Source organism: Thamnophis elegans, chromosome Z (genome assembly GCF_009769535.1).
Source record: "Thamnophis elegans isolate rThaEle1 chromosome Z, rThaEle1.pri, whole genome shotgun sequence".
In the NCBI taxonomy this organism is placed as follows: Eukaryota; Metazoa; Chordata; class Lepidosauria; order Squamata; family Colubridae; genus Thamnophis; species Thamnophis elegans.
In genome coordinates this window covers 116,625,645-116,641,138 of record NC_045558.1, presented here as the reverse complement: position 1 = coordinate 116,641,138, position 15,494 = coordinate 116,625,645, and the positions used below count along the sequence as shown (strand labels likewise).

General features: G+C 39.7%; 1 protein-coding gene across 1 annotated transcript in view; it reads right to left on the bottom strand.

The window, feature by feature from the left end:
* Positions 1-1,300: 1,300 nt before the first annotated feature.
* Positions 1,301-15,494, bottom strand: part of LOC116522808 (potassium voltage-gated channel subfamily C member 1-like) — a 48,727-nt gene continuing 34,533 nt past the window's right edge. The window contains exon 4 of the mRNA XM_032237845.1: positions 1,301-1,422. Within this exon, the coding sequence (XP_032093736.1) occupies positions 1,301-1,422 (122 nt within the window). The remainder of the gene's footprint in view (positions 1,423-15,494) is intronic.

The following is a 15,494-nucleotide window of genomic DNA, read 5'->3' as shown; positions in this document are numbered from 1 at the left end:
GAAAAATAGATTTCTTTTTCCTGCGTTCTCTTGGTTGTTGTTCTCATATCTCTTTGTTTTCCCCACTCTTTTTTTTTTTTTGCAATCAGATCAAAAGAGCATCCCATCTCAACTTTGGATGGAAACAGGAAAAAAATCACAGTGAAAGCACCCACCTCAACAAGTAGTGCTCCGTTGTCCTTTTCTGTGTGTGGAAAAAGAGACAAACAAAAGAGAAGAAAGGAGAGAGAGGCAAAAGAAGGAGGATGGTTCTCTAGCTTCTCCTTCAAACCTAGTCAGATGTTGAAGTTGCCTTCTCCCAGACTCCATCCTGGTCTCTGCGCTTACCCTCAGCTGTTTCATCTGTGGGAACTTGGTTATTCTTGGATTATCTACATCATAGGAAAGTCGTTATCATGCATCCAGGCAGAAGGGAGAGTCTGACCTTATTGCTTGTGATTGATGGAAGATCCATGCACAGAACAGAAGAACAATTCCAAGGAAAGACAGAAGACCCAAGGCAGATGAGTGGATGGCCTTCTTCAGAGGAACGGTGGAGGGTCCATGTGTTTAAAGAACCAGAACCGCTCATTAAGGAAATAAGGAAAGTTAAGGGAGAGACAGGTAGAAAGACTGGAAACATGTCGTTTGTGAGGGAAGATTTAACAGAGAGATAGATATTTCTATGGGAAAAGTTCAGAGATAGATAGGAAGGAAAGAGAAATCAAACGTAGATAACAAGGTGCAGACCGAGAGACACAAAACAGAAGGAAAGGAAGGAAGGAAGGCTCTATGGCTCATTAAAGTCCTGAGTAAGATGATGAAAAGGGAAAGAGCATTAAACAGAGAGAAACTGCAAAGCCAGGGTCAGAGAAATACTGTGCAGTCTGGTAAGGTGGATGAAGGGAAGGATGCAGAGAATCCAGACAGGAGGGCCTTGGGCTCTTTCCTGCAATGTTTGTCCTTGACACATCTCCTCTCCTGCTTTTTGAGTGTTTGGATTTTCAGAGCAAACCATCCCTTACCCTTCCTCCCGCAGTAGATGCTTAAGCTGTACTCCTGATTCAAAGCTACGGGGATCGAAGGCTTCGGGCCTCAGAATTCTCATGGATGCTCCAGAAAGTGCAAATTTAGTGCAACACCACCTCTATGGGTGTCTCCCGCATTTCGTGTGTTCCAATGCATTTGGCAGAGAGTGTTTTCTTTGCCTTTAACTCTGCCCCCCTATTTTTTGGCATTACCTTTTCTTTTTCCTTTTCCTTCTTCTTTTTTTTTAAAGAAACAAACATACAAGCTAACCCCAAGCATTCCTGGTGTGTCTCTAGAGTATGGAAGGAATGGGCGAGCGAGGACGTCGGACGGAACCAGGTGAGCCAAAGGAAGGGGGTGCTGGAGATGGAGGTAGACCAGCAATGCTGTTCAGGCTGTGGGACTTCTCATAGCCTGTGGGGAGTGCTGTCAGGAAGGAAAAAGAGAGACGAGAGAAGTGAATGAATGAACAAAACACATGTCCGGTTAAGACTTAAAGGCACTCTGTCAGGCAATCTCAATAGCATACAGAGGGGAAAAAGCTACTTTCTGCTATGCTTCACTGATAACTTTACACTGATTCAGATCTGCTCCATTTACCCCAATGTTGGCTGCATTTAAAAAATCTGTGGTTTCATAATCATGATTTCTGAAGCAGCAGCTTTTTCTCCTCCATTCCTAATTCTTCATCAGCTGCAGAGATGCTGGCTGTATGGTCCAAACTGGGGCACTCCGATTTTATTTTGTTTTAATTAAAACAGCTTTTTACTTATATTAAGTCGCACGTTGTGGAGGTTTAGAGCAGTCTTCCCACAATTTGGCATGCTTTAGAAGTTGATTCTTAACACAATTGGAAGGTGGTTGTTGAGGAATGTCGGTTTATGGTTTATAAAATCACCCCTGAATACTAGTGTCTATTCCCAACTTTGGCACACTATAAGTGAGTGGATTTCCATCCCTGAAATTCTCAACAATGGCTGTGCGGATTGGGGCCTTCTAAAACCAAACTTGATGCTGTTTCAGTACTTCCATACCGCTATCTAGACAGCTATAGGGAAGTTCCTAGATCAGCAGATACAACAGTTAACTAGCTATATAAAACTGCTAAATCTGGTTGAAGATATTTCCAGTGGAGTGACCTACTAAAGCCAGTCAAAAGCATTAGTGCAACAATTCCATCTTCTCTTTCATTATTTTTTCAGTGTTTTTTTTAAAGTAGATATTTACCTATAGAAAACAGGGTCATCTGGATTTCTGTTTCTTTAAAATGCTATGAATAAGGCAGAATAATTGCCCACTGAAAACAATGTCTGGAAATGCCTCGATTCCTTCACTTTAGACCTTAGCCTGCATCTCAAACCACCAACCATGACAAACCCATGCCATATTCAATACAAAGCTCAACTTTGAACTGTATAATAATTGAGTTTAAAAAAAACCTTAAGTAATAATTATTTAAATCAAAACAATATTTGTAATTATCTAGTGATCAGTGATGAGGCTGGTATATATTGTATCATCTGGGCTTCAAATGAATTCTTTCTTCCTTCCTTCCCAGTAGTGCCATAAATTAATTTCTCATCCAACCTCACAATCCTACTGGGTCTGGGTTGTCTGGCTGCTATCATTACCATCAAGGGGAGAACTCTGGGATAGCAAATTTGGAAATGGGCTGCCCCATGCTCTCCACATGAATTGAAAACTATTAGCTCTGATTTTCCTGGCTTTGGTCCAGAACTTCAGAAATTACACCTTATAGTAGCATTTCTCAACTTTGGCTGCTTTCAAGATGTTTGTACTTCAACTTCCAAAATTCCTTGTTGGCTGGGGAATTCTGGGAGTTGAAGTTCATGCATTTTAAAATGACCAAGTTTGAAAAGGACTGTCCTACAGGCTCTCACAGCATTGTTAGAGGGGTGAGCAGCAGAGATCGTCATTTTCCCCTTAGCTTTTCCTATTTTCAAAGGACAGTCTGTTCTGTAGGAAGCGGAACTCAGGAGTACAAAGCCGTCTCCTTTGTTTTATCAATCTGAGATCCATCAAAGGTGTCCCCAGGGGGAGGGGTGTCAAAAAATCAACAGGGTGGCCACAAACATGTGAATTGAAACCTTGCCCCTTTTAAGTTTCTTTCAGCATATGTGAAAAAGAGATGGGGCTTCAATCATACAATTTTGGCTACCATCTTGATTTTTTTTAATTTTTAACTTCCCACTTCTGGGCAACTCTGGAATGGAGTTGTAACTGTTCCAGATGCGAATGGTTCCTCCAAATAAGATCCATCTTCATCCAAAAGTAGAATGCCAGAAAAAAAGCTATTCAAAATATTCCCAAACACTGATTTTCCCTAATTCATCTGATTTATAATTCTGTTTGGCATCTATATAATTCCCTCTCAGCCCCAAACATTCCAAAATATATAAAATGCGGGGAGAAAAAAATAAAGGGCATATCCTGCATAAGAAAAGGGGAAAAAACTTTGCAAAAAATGTTTCCAAAAAATGCACTTATCCTCAAGAAAGAGAGGCCGATAATTATAGGGATCACAGATAGAATAGAGGAGGAGGAATTTAATCTGAAAAACCCTTTTGCTGCCAAAGCAATTCCTGCCATGACTTTCCATTCTGTCCCCTCTCCTAAAAACCTGTTTTTCCCCTTGTAGAAGATCCTAAGTGTCACTACTTTCATGCTTGCTACACAACTCATAGCCGATTGTGCAACACAGAAAAAACCATTCAGCCACACTTGCTTCATATGACAATATAGGAGATGCATGGGACTAGAACATGTTATGACTGAAGTATTTTGCATATCTCATACAGGCAAGTCATTATATATTTATTTTTTATTTATAAAATGTATTGGTTGCCTATCTTACAATAAGGTAACTCGAGATCTCTCTCTCTCTATCTATCTATCTATCTATCTATCTATCTATCTATCTATCTATCTATCTATCTATCTATCTATCTATTGGAAGCAATCACGTGATAGTTCTGCTTAACAACCTCCACCCTTTTTTCTGATGTGGTCGTTAAATGGAGCCTGGGTTACTCAGAGGTAGGGGAAGCCCTGGGAGGCCTAGCGCAAGCCAAGGCCTGCAATGCAGTACTTTCCTAACTCACATGTGGCCTACTCTGGGCCTCTCAAAGCCTCTCACATCTCCTGCCTTGCTTGCCATCCCATTGGCCCCACGGGGCCCTCATCCTACATCACAGGGCCCCATACTTTTGTCTCCATACACCTCCTCCCAATGGAAGGAACATTTCATTGTGCTAATCACAGTGAGAAAAGGCCATGATTCATTGTAGCTGCTCTGAAAATGGTGTTGGTTCTGGGACGGAGTGAGGAGGCCTAAGGATGCCTGGTCTTTCCCAGTGAGAATTTTGGAGATTCATTGGTTATAACTCACAACAGGCTCTTGGTAGCATGATCTGTATTAAATGGAAGTTTATTCCATTTAATGGTGCATGTGAGGGTCAAATCATTGTAAGTAGATTCATAATATTAATGTAATGCATGTAATTAATATGCTATTTGATGAAGGTATATGTGAAACATAATTTAAATATATGTTCCAGGTTAAACCTGCTGACACACGAGTCATATAACTGAGGGTGGGAGGGGAGGGGGAGTTCAAATTTTTTCAGGCTGTAGAATCTGCTAAAAAACATTGGAATCCCTAATCAAAAGGCAAAACTCTAGGGATAAACATTACCAATAAAATAAAGTTGGTGCCTAGAATTTATTTATGCAACTTTCTATATTCAAGTTAGTTGAGGTCCCCCCCGTTCCCCCCCCCACAAAGTTTCTCAGGAAACCCCATCAAATTCAAACAGAATTCAGTTTGAAAAACCCTGGTACAATGTATATGTTACTGTTAATATGCATGGAATTTGTTTTATTTTTTTAATATTTATTTTATTAAAAACACTTCTATACTCCCTTCCATTAAAAGAAAGTAGTGGAGAACACACAGCCCACAAATGCTATTCTGAGGTACATACATTATATTATGAAAATATAGTATAGTATGTATGTTTGTTGGATATTGGTCTGTCTATCCATCCATTCTATCCATACACCTATCCAACTCCAACCTGATATTCTTTAGCTAAACTACTACTAAACTACTCATGCTGTCTGGGAATTATGAAAATTTTAATCTTATACATTTGAAGACCACCAAATAGTAGAAGGCTGATCTAGACCAATACAAATGAATACCAGGAGATCCATTGTTGTGCTTGTATAGCCTATCTGCAGCACTTCAGAATACCTACTGCAGACTGTTGTGAATTGGAACTGGACAATTCAAGGTATACATGTACACATGTATGCATGGTCTACATGTAAAGTATATCATCCCATATACCAGTGTGCATTTTGCAGACCTATATGACATGGTATATAGTATGTAATGCTTTTGTATGTTTGCATGCAGGTAGTAAGTCATTACAGTCATCCCAGGGATACTCTACAAAGCATGCTCCTATTATCAGATGATCATGCGTTTACATATTCAGTGTGTAACAGAGAGGCATTAGCTTTCTGATCAGAAAATTGCACTAAATCTATTACAAACCTGGTGCAATTTCTTAGCATGTGGAAGCCCAACTCAATCTCTCTCTCTCTCTCTCTTTCTCTCTCTCTCTCTCTCTCTTTCTCTCTCATACCTCAGTACAGATAGTCCTTGACGTATGACCATAATTGGGACTGGCATCTTCATTTATAAGTCATTGCAGTTGTATACCAAGCTGGACCCGATTTTACAATTATTTTTATGACATTGTTTATTAAGCAAATTACCACTGTCATTAAACAAATCAAACAATTGTTAAGTGAATCACACAGTTGTTGAGGTTACCTAGCTTTTTGTTTTTGCTGGGATCTGGCAAAAAAGCTTGCAAATCACAATCATATGATTGGATGCTGCAACTGGTCATAAATTGAAGTCAGTTGCCAAGTCTCTAAATTATGATCATGTTACTTGCAGGGGTGGTACAAGGGTCATGTCAGTACATCTTTTTTGAATCCTTCATAACTATGAATGAAAGGTTGTAAATTGAGGACTACCTGTACTGTCAAGCAAAAGAGTTATTCCATGTCAGAGATGGCTGCAGCTCAGCCCTGCTACACACATGGTGTGTTCACATGACGCAATGATCAGAAACAAGGTGACAATGATTTAGCCTAACAGAGATGTGCTAACCTAGCTAATTTGATTACTGTATGATTCCACAACTCACTTAATAAGTTAACTAGAGGGGTCATGCAAACACATCTAAATAGATCTCGTGTGATGCCCCAATTCAGTCCTGAGCAGAAGAAAGAAAATGATCCTGACTAAAGACAGGACCATGCCCTCAGGCTTCCTTACTTATTCATCAGCAGCCCCCATCCCCACACCAAAAGCAACAAGTGAGATTGGAGTGAAAGCAGAGCAAGGCTGACCTCCTCCAGGGAGCGCTGGAGTTCACATGCCCAGCCAGTCTCAGGCGGTAATCAGAGCTGGGAACAAAGAAAGACACAAATACCTGATCATACGGGCTGGAAATGCTAAGCAGGATAGCTTGTGCAAGCAAACATTCACTCCTTTGTGTGCAGAAGAAGGAGAGTTTTGCATATAATCAGCATGTGCTCACCCTTTCTTTTGACACGCTGCATGGAGCAAAAGAAATAACAGCACGTGCAAAGTGCAGATTTTCTGTGCTCATCGGTTCATTTTTACCTGCACAGGAACAGTTTGCACATTCTAAGATTCGCTCACACTAAGTAAACTTTTACTTTTTACTGCACAATTCTTTAAAATTGTCCAGAATTACTTGAATGAAGCGAAACTTAAAAGCAAGGAGACTATCCAGTTTATTCTCACGTGCAACTCTTTAAATTAAACGCAATTAAGCAGCAGATTGCACGCTTACCCTTTAGGTTCATCTGCAGCTCGAACCGGGTATGCATGCAAATGCATTGCATTGTTTCTGTCCCATTAGCACTAGTTTTGAGTGTGCAAATGGGAAGACGAGCTTTCTTGGCATGCAACAATATCCAAACATTTCACCAGCCACTCCGTTTGACACTTACCTGCTTTTGCACACACTGTTGTCTACACCCAGAATTCAATTTTGCAACCAGGGCAAGCCACTCATTTATTTCCTTGGCCATGATTTGGGGTTTTGCATATGCTCATAAGACAGAAGCTTAGGTAAACATATGCAAAACAATGGGCACATGGAAAAAAGAGAGGAGCACTGATTTGCACACAAAGGAAAACTAAAAGGTGTGAATTTGGATGGACAACATTGTTTGAATCTGATCCAATGGAAAGCATAAAATGAGAACCATGGTACTGCCTGGCAATGAAACTGTGCAACCAAGACTAGGATCCCCTAAGAATTGCATCTAATGCACAGAATCTTCGTGACTTAATTTTTTCAATCCTGTGGGGCTACAAATATTGGCATAAGCAATTAGGCCATGACAAGAAGTCTAAAGGCTGCTTGATGGAACTGTTTTGGATTCTTGTCCTTCTCCACCCAACCCCTGAACCAGAGGCTGGCATGAAGCCCCAGCTTCATCCAGACATCTCTAATCAGCTGCCTGTAAAAAATGGAAAATGCCCCCCATTCACCCCCAGGTGTATAAATAAGCAGGCTGAGGTGTATGGCACCAGATACGTACCTGGCTCACGCAGTCGGGGCGTTACGAGAATACAGGGTAGACCCTACAAGACGTATGAAATGGGGCATTAATTGGAATCAAATATTGATGCAGCCCACCCCTGGGAAGAACACGAGGGAAGCCCCATCTCTGCCAGGAACAAGAAACTTTTGTCACTTGATGGACTGTGTTGAGATGTTACTCTGCGACTCAGTCAAGCCACAGATTATCTTGTCTGCTTTTTTACCCCTTCAACAATTCAGCTTCTCCCAATTTCATTTCAGCTCTGTACCCATAGCCCCATGCTCCATCAATTTGTTTCCCTAATGGTGTCCATCTTCAATGTCCCTTTAAAGAGGCGTTTTTCAAACTTGGCAATTTTAAGAGGTGTTGGCTTCAACTCCCAGAATTCCCTAGCCAGCATGGTTGGCTGAGGAATTCTGAAAATGGAAATGTACACATCTTAAAGTTGCCAGGTTTGAAAAACACTGCTTTTTAGAGCATTCTCTTTTCCCCTCCTTTCTATGCTTTAAGAGCAGGTACTATTTGACATCCCAACTCTCAGTTCTAGGGATGTGGGGCTCCCCATCGTTCTCTTCCACGGACAGGCGCAATATTTGCCCTGAAAATGAAAACAGATAATAATGAAATAAAGCCAAAGCACATAGGACATGGAAGCGGGGGAGGAGGGGGAATTAGGAAGGTATGTATGAGTCTGTGCCTATACATATGATAAGTGAGAAGAATAGAAATGAAGATATTGGCACCTAACACAAACTGGCAAACTTTTGAGTGACTTGGCCCAGCTTTGCTGCTGTTTCTTTTAAATTTTAATCCTGATTGTAAAAAAAAGGGGGAGGGGGAGTGGGGAGGGCTACAACTTGTCTATATGCCTATTAAAGCAGCTTTTCCCCATCATGGTGCCATTTCCATGTGCTGAATTTTGACTCTTGTAATTCCCAACCCAACCTCTGGAGGGCCTCCCACATCCGGAGCACCCTGGGTTGGAGAAATCTATATATAGAATAGACTACCTTGAGCTCTGAGACTGAAATTAACGGCATGCCTAAAAATAACGTTCTTACAATTTGTTCACATCTGCTCATTCTTGGTCACTTTCTTTTCCTTTGGTGTGTCCCTTACTGGATTTGAGGCTTTTTGTCGGTCTTCTGTTAAACACAAATAAACTCTTAATTTAAAAGTAAGAAGAAAGGTCTGGCAAGGGACTAACATGATATGCTATGGCTTGTGATTAACCCAAAGTAGTTAATTGTTATTTTATCTGTACCATAGAAGACAAGAGTAGACAAGATTGAAGAGATAGCCTGATACATTTTTTTGGTATGTCTTTCAGAAATTGGAGAGGGGAAAAATTCTGCTGGTAACTAGTGAGTGTGTAATGTACATAAGTGCCCATGTTCCAAAATTATATAAAATGGTGGTGCAATTAAGTGAACTGCCTGATACTAACACATTGCCTGTTTGTGTGTATCTAAGCTTTTGACAGAGATTTACAGTGACAGTATAAATAGCATCACTTCAATAATAGAAAAGCACTGCTTAAAAAGAGGATTTAAAAATCTGCTGGTTTGCATATTTGCATATACTGCTCTATATTCGTTTTTCTCAAGTTCAGCAACTTTAAGATATATGGAGTTCAACTCCCAAAATTCCCCAGCCTGTTCCACACATTTTAAATTTGCTGAGGTTAGAAACACTGCTCTCTATATAAATACACACATGGAAATCACTGCAGGTAGTCCTTGACTTATGACCATAATTGATCTCAAAAATTCTGTTGTGAGATGTTTGTTAAGTGATTCCCCCCACTTTACAACCTTTTCTGCAACAGTTGTTAAGTGAATCACTACAGTTATTAAGTTAGTAACATGGTTAAGAGTATCTAACTTCCCCATTGACTTTGATTGTCAGAAGGTTGCAAAAAGTGATCACATGACTCCAGGACACGGCAACCGTCATAAATGTGAACTAGTTGCTAAGCATCTGAATTTTGATCACATAATCATGGGGATGGTTGCAATGGTTATAAGTGTGAAAAACAGTCACAAGTCACTTTTTTCAGTACCATTGTAACTTCGAACGGTCACTAAAGGAACTGTTGTAAGTCGAGGACTACTTGTACTGTGAGGTTTCTCAAACTTTGTGGTATCTTGATCCTAGGTAAAAAAGGAGACAGGATTTCAAACCCATTGTTGCGGCTGCCATAGTGACTATTTTTTTACCACTTCCCTGTAGACACCCCCAGCACAATCCCTTCCAGTGATAAACGGATATGTATAATACCCTTTCTGCCTGAATAAAACCAATGAGCTTCTCTTCCATAGTAATGAATATGCCAGTTATCAATTCAGCACTGAACAGGTCCTGGTTTACTGTAAGAGAAAAAGAGTTTGTCAAGTATCCCGTGTATTCATCCTACATCCTAACTATTGATGGGCAAAGTTATTGTTCTGCCCTCCTTATCTGGACACCATTTTTTCCAATGAAAGATTTTGAATCTTCTGAGTTTTCTCTAGTCCAGGGGTGTCAAACTCAATTCCACTGAGGGCCGCATCAGGATTGTGTTTGACTTTGGGGGGCCAGGGTGGGCATGACTAGGGTGGGTGTGACCAGTGGGACGTCACTTGTGTCAGGGGCGCCTGTGGCGGCCCAAGTGCTATTCCAGTGAAAATGAGCTCCTGAGCTCTGTTTTCAGCTGTGACGGCTTCATGCAACCCTCTGCCAGTTAAAAAGGAACTCGGGATGGCCACTCACGGCCATCGCAACCTCCATTTTTGGCTGCAACTGCCTCCTGCAATGCTCTGCCAGGAAAAACGGAGCTGGCAGAAGCTCCGTGGGTAGTCCTTTGCTGTTTCCAGAGTGGCCCTGTTGGCCATATCTAAGCAACCCTGGGCATCCGGCCCTCGGGCCTTGAGTTTGACACCCCTGCTCTAGTCCTAACTACAGCAGACCCTGCTTGATTTCCAAGCTCAAACAAGGTTGTCCTGATGCTATTCCCTATTAATATTCCAAAAGAAGGTAGCTTCTGCAACTAATTCATTGTTCTGAGATTTGGCAACTTTGCCTTGGCTAGGAATTCTGGGAATTGGAGTCCACCTGTCTGAAAGTTGCCAGATCTGAGAAACACAGCTAATTAATAGAAAACGCCTTCAGTGGATTGTTCTCCAACAGCTCTCCAAATACAATTGAACCTTTATTTGTGATATATTTAGCATATAAAAAAGGTTTGACATAAAAGGGTCCAACATAGTCCATAAGTTGTCAGTCCCACATAGCTCAGTGAAGTACAGCATATAATTTCTTAAAAGAAATATTAAACTCGTTAAGTGGACATTTATGCTACAGATTCTATAAAATGTACAAAAATGATTAGTGTAGAGAACAAAACCCTTGGAGTCCTTCAACCGGACAAGCAGCTAATTCTGAAATTAAAAATTATAAAACAAGAATGGCGTACAGTAGAGTGATTACACAAAGGTTTTTCCTTTTTCCTATAATACTAGAAGGTCTCTCGTTTAGGAGAACTATTTTTATAGTAATAAATAGGTTGACAGAGATAACACTAGGCTATTAGTGGTACAACAGATGATCACTTCCAATTTAAATGGCTTTAATGAGGATAAAGAATAACCTACTCACAGAAGCAACATTTTAATAGCCTTTGGCCATTGCAGTTGAATGGAAATTTCATGTCCAATACAGTAGCAGCGTATTTTTAATTAGCATTGCCAGGGGGCAACAGGGTCAATGATCTAGAAAATGGCCTTTGAGGGGAAAATGCTACAGGATTATATAAGAATAATAATTAGTCTTGTAATTAGGCAGCATACATGTAAAATTTTAAAAAAATAATTGGTCCAATCTACAGGTAGTCCTCGACTTACAACAGTTCATTTAGTGACCATTCAAACTTACAATGAAAAAAATGATTTATGACTGTTTTTCACAGTTGCAGCATCCCCACAATCCTGTGATCAAAATTCAGATGGTTCATACTTATGACCGTGACTGTGTCCCAAGGTCATGTGATTTCCCTTTGCATCCTTCTGACAAGCAAAGTGAATGGGGAAGCCAGATTCCCTTACTAACTTACCAACTGCAGTGATTCACTTAACAATTGTGGCAAAAAAGGACTAAAATGGGGCAAAACTCATTGTCTCATTTAACAACAAATTTGGGCTTAATTGTGGTCGTAAGTCAAGGACTACCTGTATTAGAGTTCTTGAAATCTTCTGTAAGAATAGCAGATATGAGTTCAATCAATCAATCAAACCCCTATTCAACCACCAGAGGGAAGCAAGAAATAGATTTTCTGTACTGTATCTCTTTGCTGCCATCCTCTGCAGAGCTTTGCAATCATGTAGGCCCCTACTTCAGTCATACTTATGACTATTTTTAAATTATTTCTAAAATTAACTCACTGCAAACCCCTGAAATCATAACTGCTGTATCTTGCACTAAGTAGAAGGTTTTAGTAATGACTTACGCGATACCTTCACTAAAGTTCTGTGACCCCTAAAATTACTCCAAGATTTAATGTTATATGTAGTCTGCTGTGCTAAAAAAAGGAATATGATTCTGTCCACTTTACTTCACATAGGGGAACATCCGAAGGTTGGCTGAAACATGAAACAGAATGAGATGCCAGTGAATTGAAAAGCTGATAGCATTGTATTAGACTACAGCTAGTCCTTGACTTACAACCATTTGTTTAGTAATTGAAAATTACAGCGGCACTCAAAAAAGTGATTTATGGCTGGTTTTAACACTTTTTACCATTGCAACATCTCTATGGTCATGCGATCAAAATTTGGGTGCATGGCAGCCTGTATGTATTTAAATCAATTGTAGTGTCCTGGGGTCATGTGATCATCATTTGTAACCTTCCCAGCCAGCTTCCAACAAGCAAAGTCAATGGGGAGGGGCATATTTGCTTAATGACTATACGATTCCCTTAACAACTGCAGTGATTCACTTAGCAACAGTGGCAAAAACAGTTTTAAAATAAGCAGAACGCACTTTACAACTGCCTCACTTAGCAACAGAATTATAGACTGAAATGTGATTGTAAGTCGAGGACTACCTGTACAAAGAGATGATTACATTTGTAATGCTTTCAAATGTCAAAAACTTTTTGCAAAAAGAAAACCAGCAAAGAAATGAAAAACAGTGTTTGTGCAGGACAATCTAGCCTAGCCTGTTGTTGCTTTTTGTTTCTCCTCAAATGACTTCCCTCCCAACAATGCAGTTCTTATGGCCTCTTTTTGCTGTTATTCTACTGCCACAAAAGCCTAAATGAAACCAAGAACCTGAATCGGAGGAAGAGGAAACTTCAGAGTTGATGTCAAATGTTCTTTTGGAGGGGATTACAAAGTGCAAGTAGACCAAACTGAAAGTGTGAGTCAAGGGGATGGAGAGCAATGGGGAAAGCCTACTCACCAATTCCCTGCTTTCCAGGCCTCCTACTCATGCTTCCAAGGAGCTGCGTTGGCATTGTAGTCATGCAGGTACCAGGAGGTGGCAGAGGAGTCAAATGCTGTCGGTGGCAGGCGGCGGGCGCCTGTGGGGCCCAGATTTGGTGGGCAGTGGAATAAAGGGAGGGGTAGGGATAGGAGCAATGGATGGAGATGAAAAGGGGGTCGGGTGGGAAAAACAGACAGAGGTGGTGTGAGGAGGAGGAGGCACTGAAAATGAGCATGTGATGAAGTCAAGGGAGGCATGGCTGTAGAAACCACTTGCCCGCTTACCTGCTCTGCTCCCAGCCTGTTGCTTGGCTCACTTGTTCTATCATATTACACCAATCCTTTTTAACCTGACAGGCCTCCAGAATGGTAATTTTCAAGGTCTCTAGTAAGACTCTTGGCTGGAAAATTTGGGAGTTGCTGTTCCAGAAAATCTGGAAAGTGCCAGTTCGGAGAAAGCTGTTATTATTTTTCCCATTAATTTTAATTTTTAATCTTTCCTTCCCTCCTGTTTAAATGGAATGATGCCATGGTTAGGAATGCTAGCTTTGATTCGGGCGGGGTTCTAATTCATTCTTGGTCCTAAAAAGGCTACTGGGGAAATATTTGGGTGTCATAAGGATAACATCATTAAGTGGCTCATGATTTTTCTCTGCTGCCTATGGAAGAAATGAATCTATAAAATATAATATTTAAAAGAAAAATATTATTTTTCTGTTTAGAAATCCAGTCTCTCTATCTTCTGGACTCCCAGAGGTTCCAATATCAAATCATCATTAGTATTTTCTTTCATTCAGAGAATAACAAACAGGCAAGGTTTGGAGGAAGATTCAATAAAGTTTGAATTTAAACTATGCTAAGCATTCCTTTTAAATATAATATTGTCATTTTAATAGGAACATGACTGCTTGATGGTGCTTGAATTTCTTAATTTGTCCAATAAAACTCTTCCTTAAATTTTTGTAATGAAGTCTAAATCAATCTCAGCATTTTTATTTATTGCTGTTTACAACTTATCAGATGGGTTATCAGATCATGCTACACTAATCTCTGAGACAGCAGTTCACCCTCACTAGCTTGGGTCTAAATCTTCATTTACCTGAATGAACTGGAAACTTTTCTATTAATGGCTTGCTAGGGAATTCTGGGAATTGAAGGCCACATATCTTAACGTCACTGAAATTGAGAAACACTGTCCTAGAGTAATGGAGACTATCTTGACACTGTTCAACCCAAACTATTCTTTATGATACTGGTAAAAAGAAAAATTATAAAAATAATGTGGGCGGCTTTTTAATGCTATCTTGGCCACTTTCGAGGATGAGTAGACTATAGTTTTGATAGGCCAAACTGTGGATATCTCTGCCTTCCATCCCATCATTTTATAAAGTTGTTAAAAGAAAATCATTCCACTATGCTTTTAACCATGCTTTTTTAATGTTTAATGTAGCTATCTGGGGAAGAGGAGGAGGAATCTCTCTTTTAATTTTTATTTTCTGATTTTTTTCTGTGGCACCCTGCAGTTGAGTCTGAAGCTTCGGGCAGGTTACAAATACCATGAAATAGATTTTTTTTTTTTTAAAGCAAGCAAGCAAAGAGATAAATAAATATATAAATGTGAAATACAGACTGTGTCCTTGACTTTTGGTGGGGTTTCCTCTAAAAACTCAACCTGACTGGTGAAAAATTAAACCTTTAAACATTTTTAAAGAAAATGAAAATCCAAATAGCCTCCCATCCCCTAATATGAGATTTAAGCTATCAGCTCTTGCCTTAAGCTACATATAAATTTTGTCTGCATACTCTTAGCCTTGGGGCTAAGCAATATGGAATTTTCTTTTGCGCATATGTGGATTAATCACCATATGCAAATCAGCAATGATCTATTTCTCATTTTATTTTGGATTAAGATCCACAGAGTACTTAATTTTTAAGTTGGGCTACAACTGAAGTCAGCCTGAATTCCCCTATTTTTGAAATCATGTTTGTTAATCATAAAAATGTAGTACAAGCAGTTTCTTCAGTGCTATTTAAAATGTGCTCTCTTATACTCAGATACCTTTTCTAATTGTATTGTCACCTTTTTCAGGAACAGCTACTTAAATTGAAATAGGAATTTATAGTTACCTTTTGTCAAATGACAGTTGACCTTATTTCCAATGTGTTTTAAAATATGCACACGTACAAATAGGAAAATTGATAATGATTTTTCCCTCAGCTGATTTAAAGCACATTTCCATGTAGATGAAAATTTAAAAAAAGAAACTGAAAAATTTAGAAGCAAGCCTTTAAAAGATATTGTTGGTTCCCTACACTTACCTAATTACACCATTTATTTTATTTTAC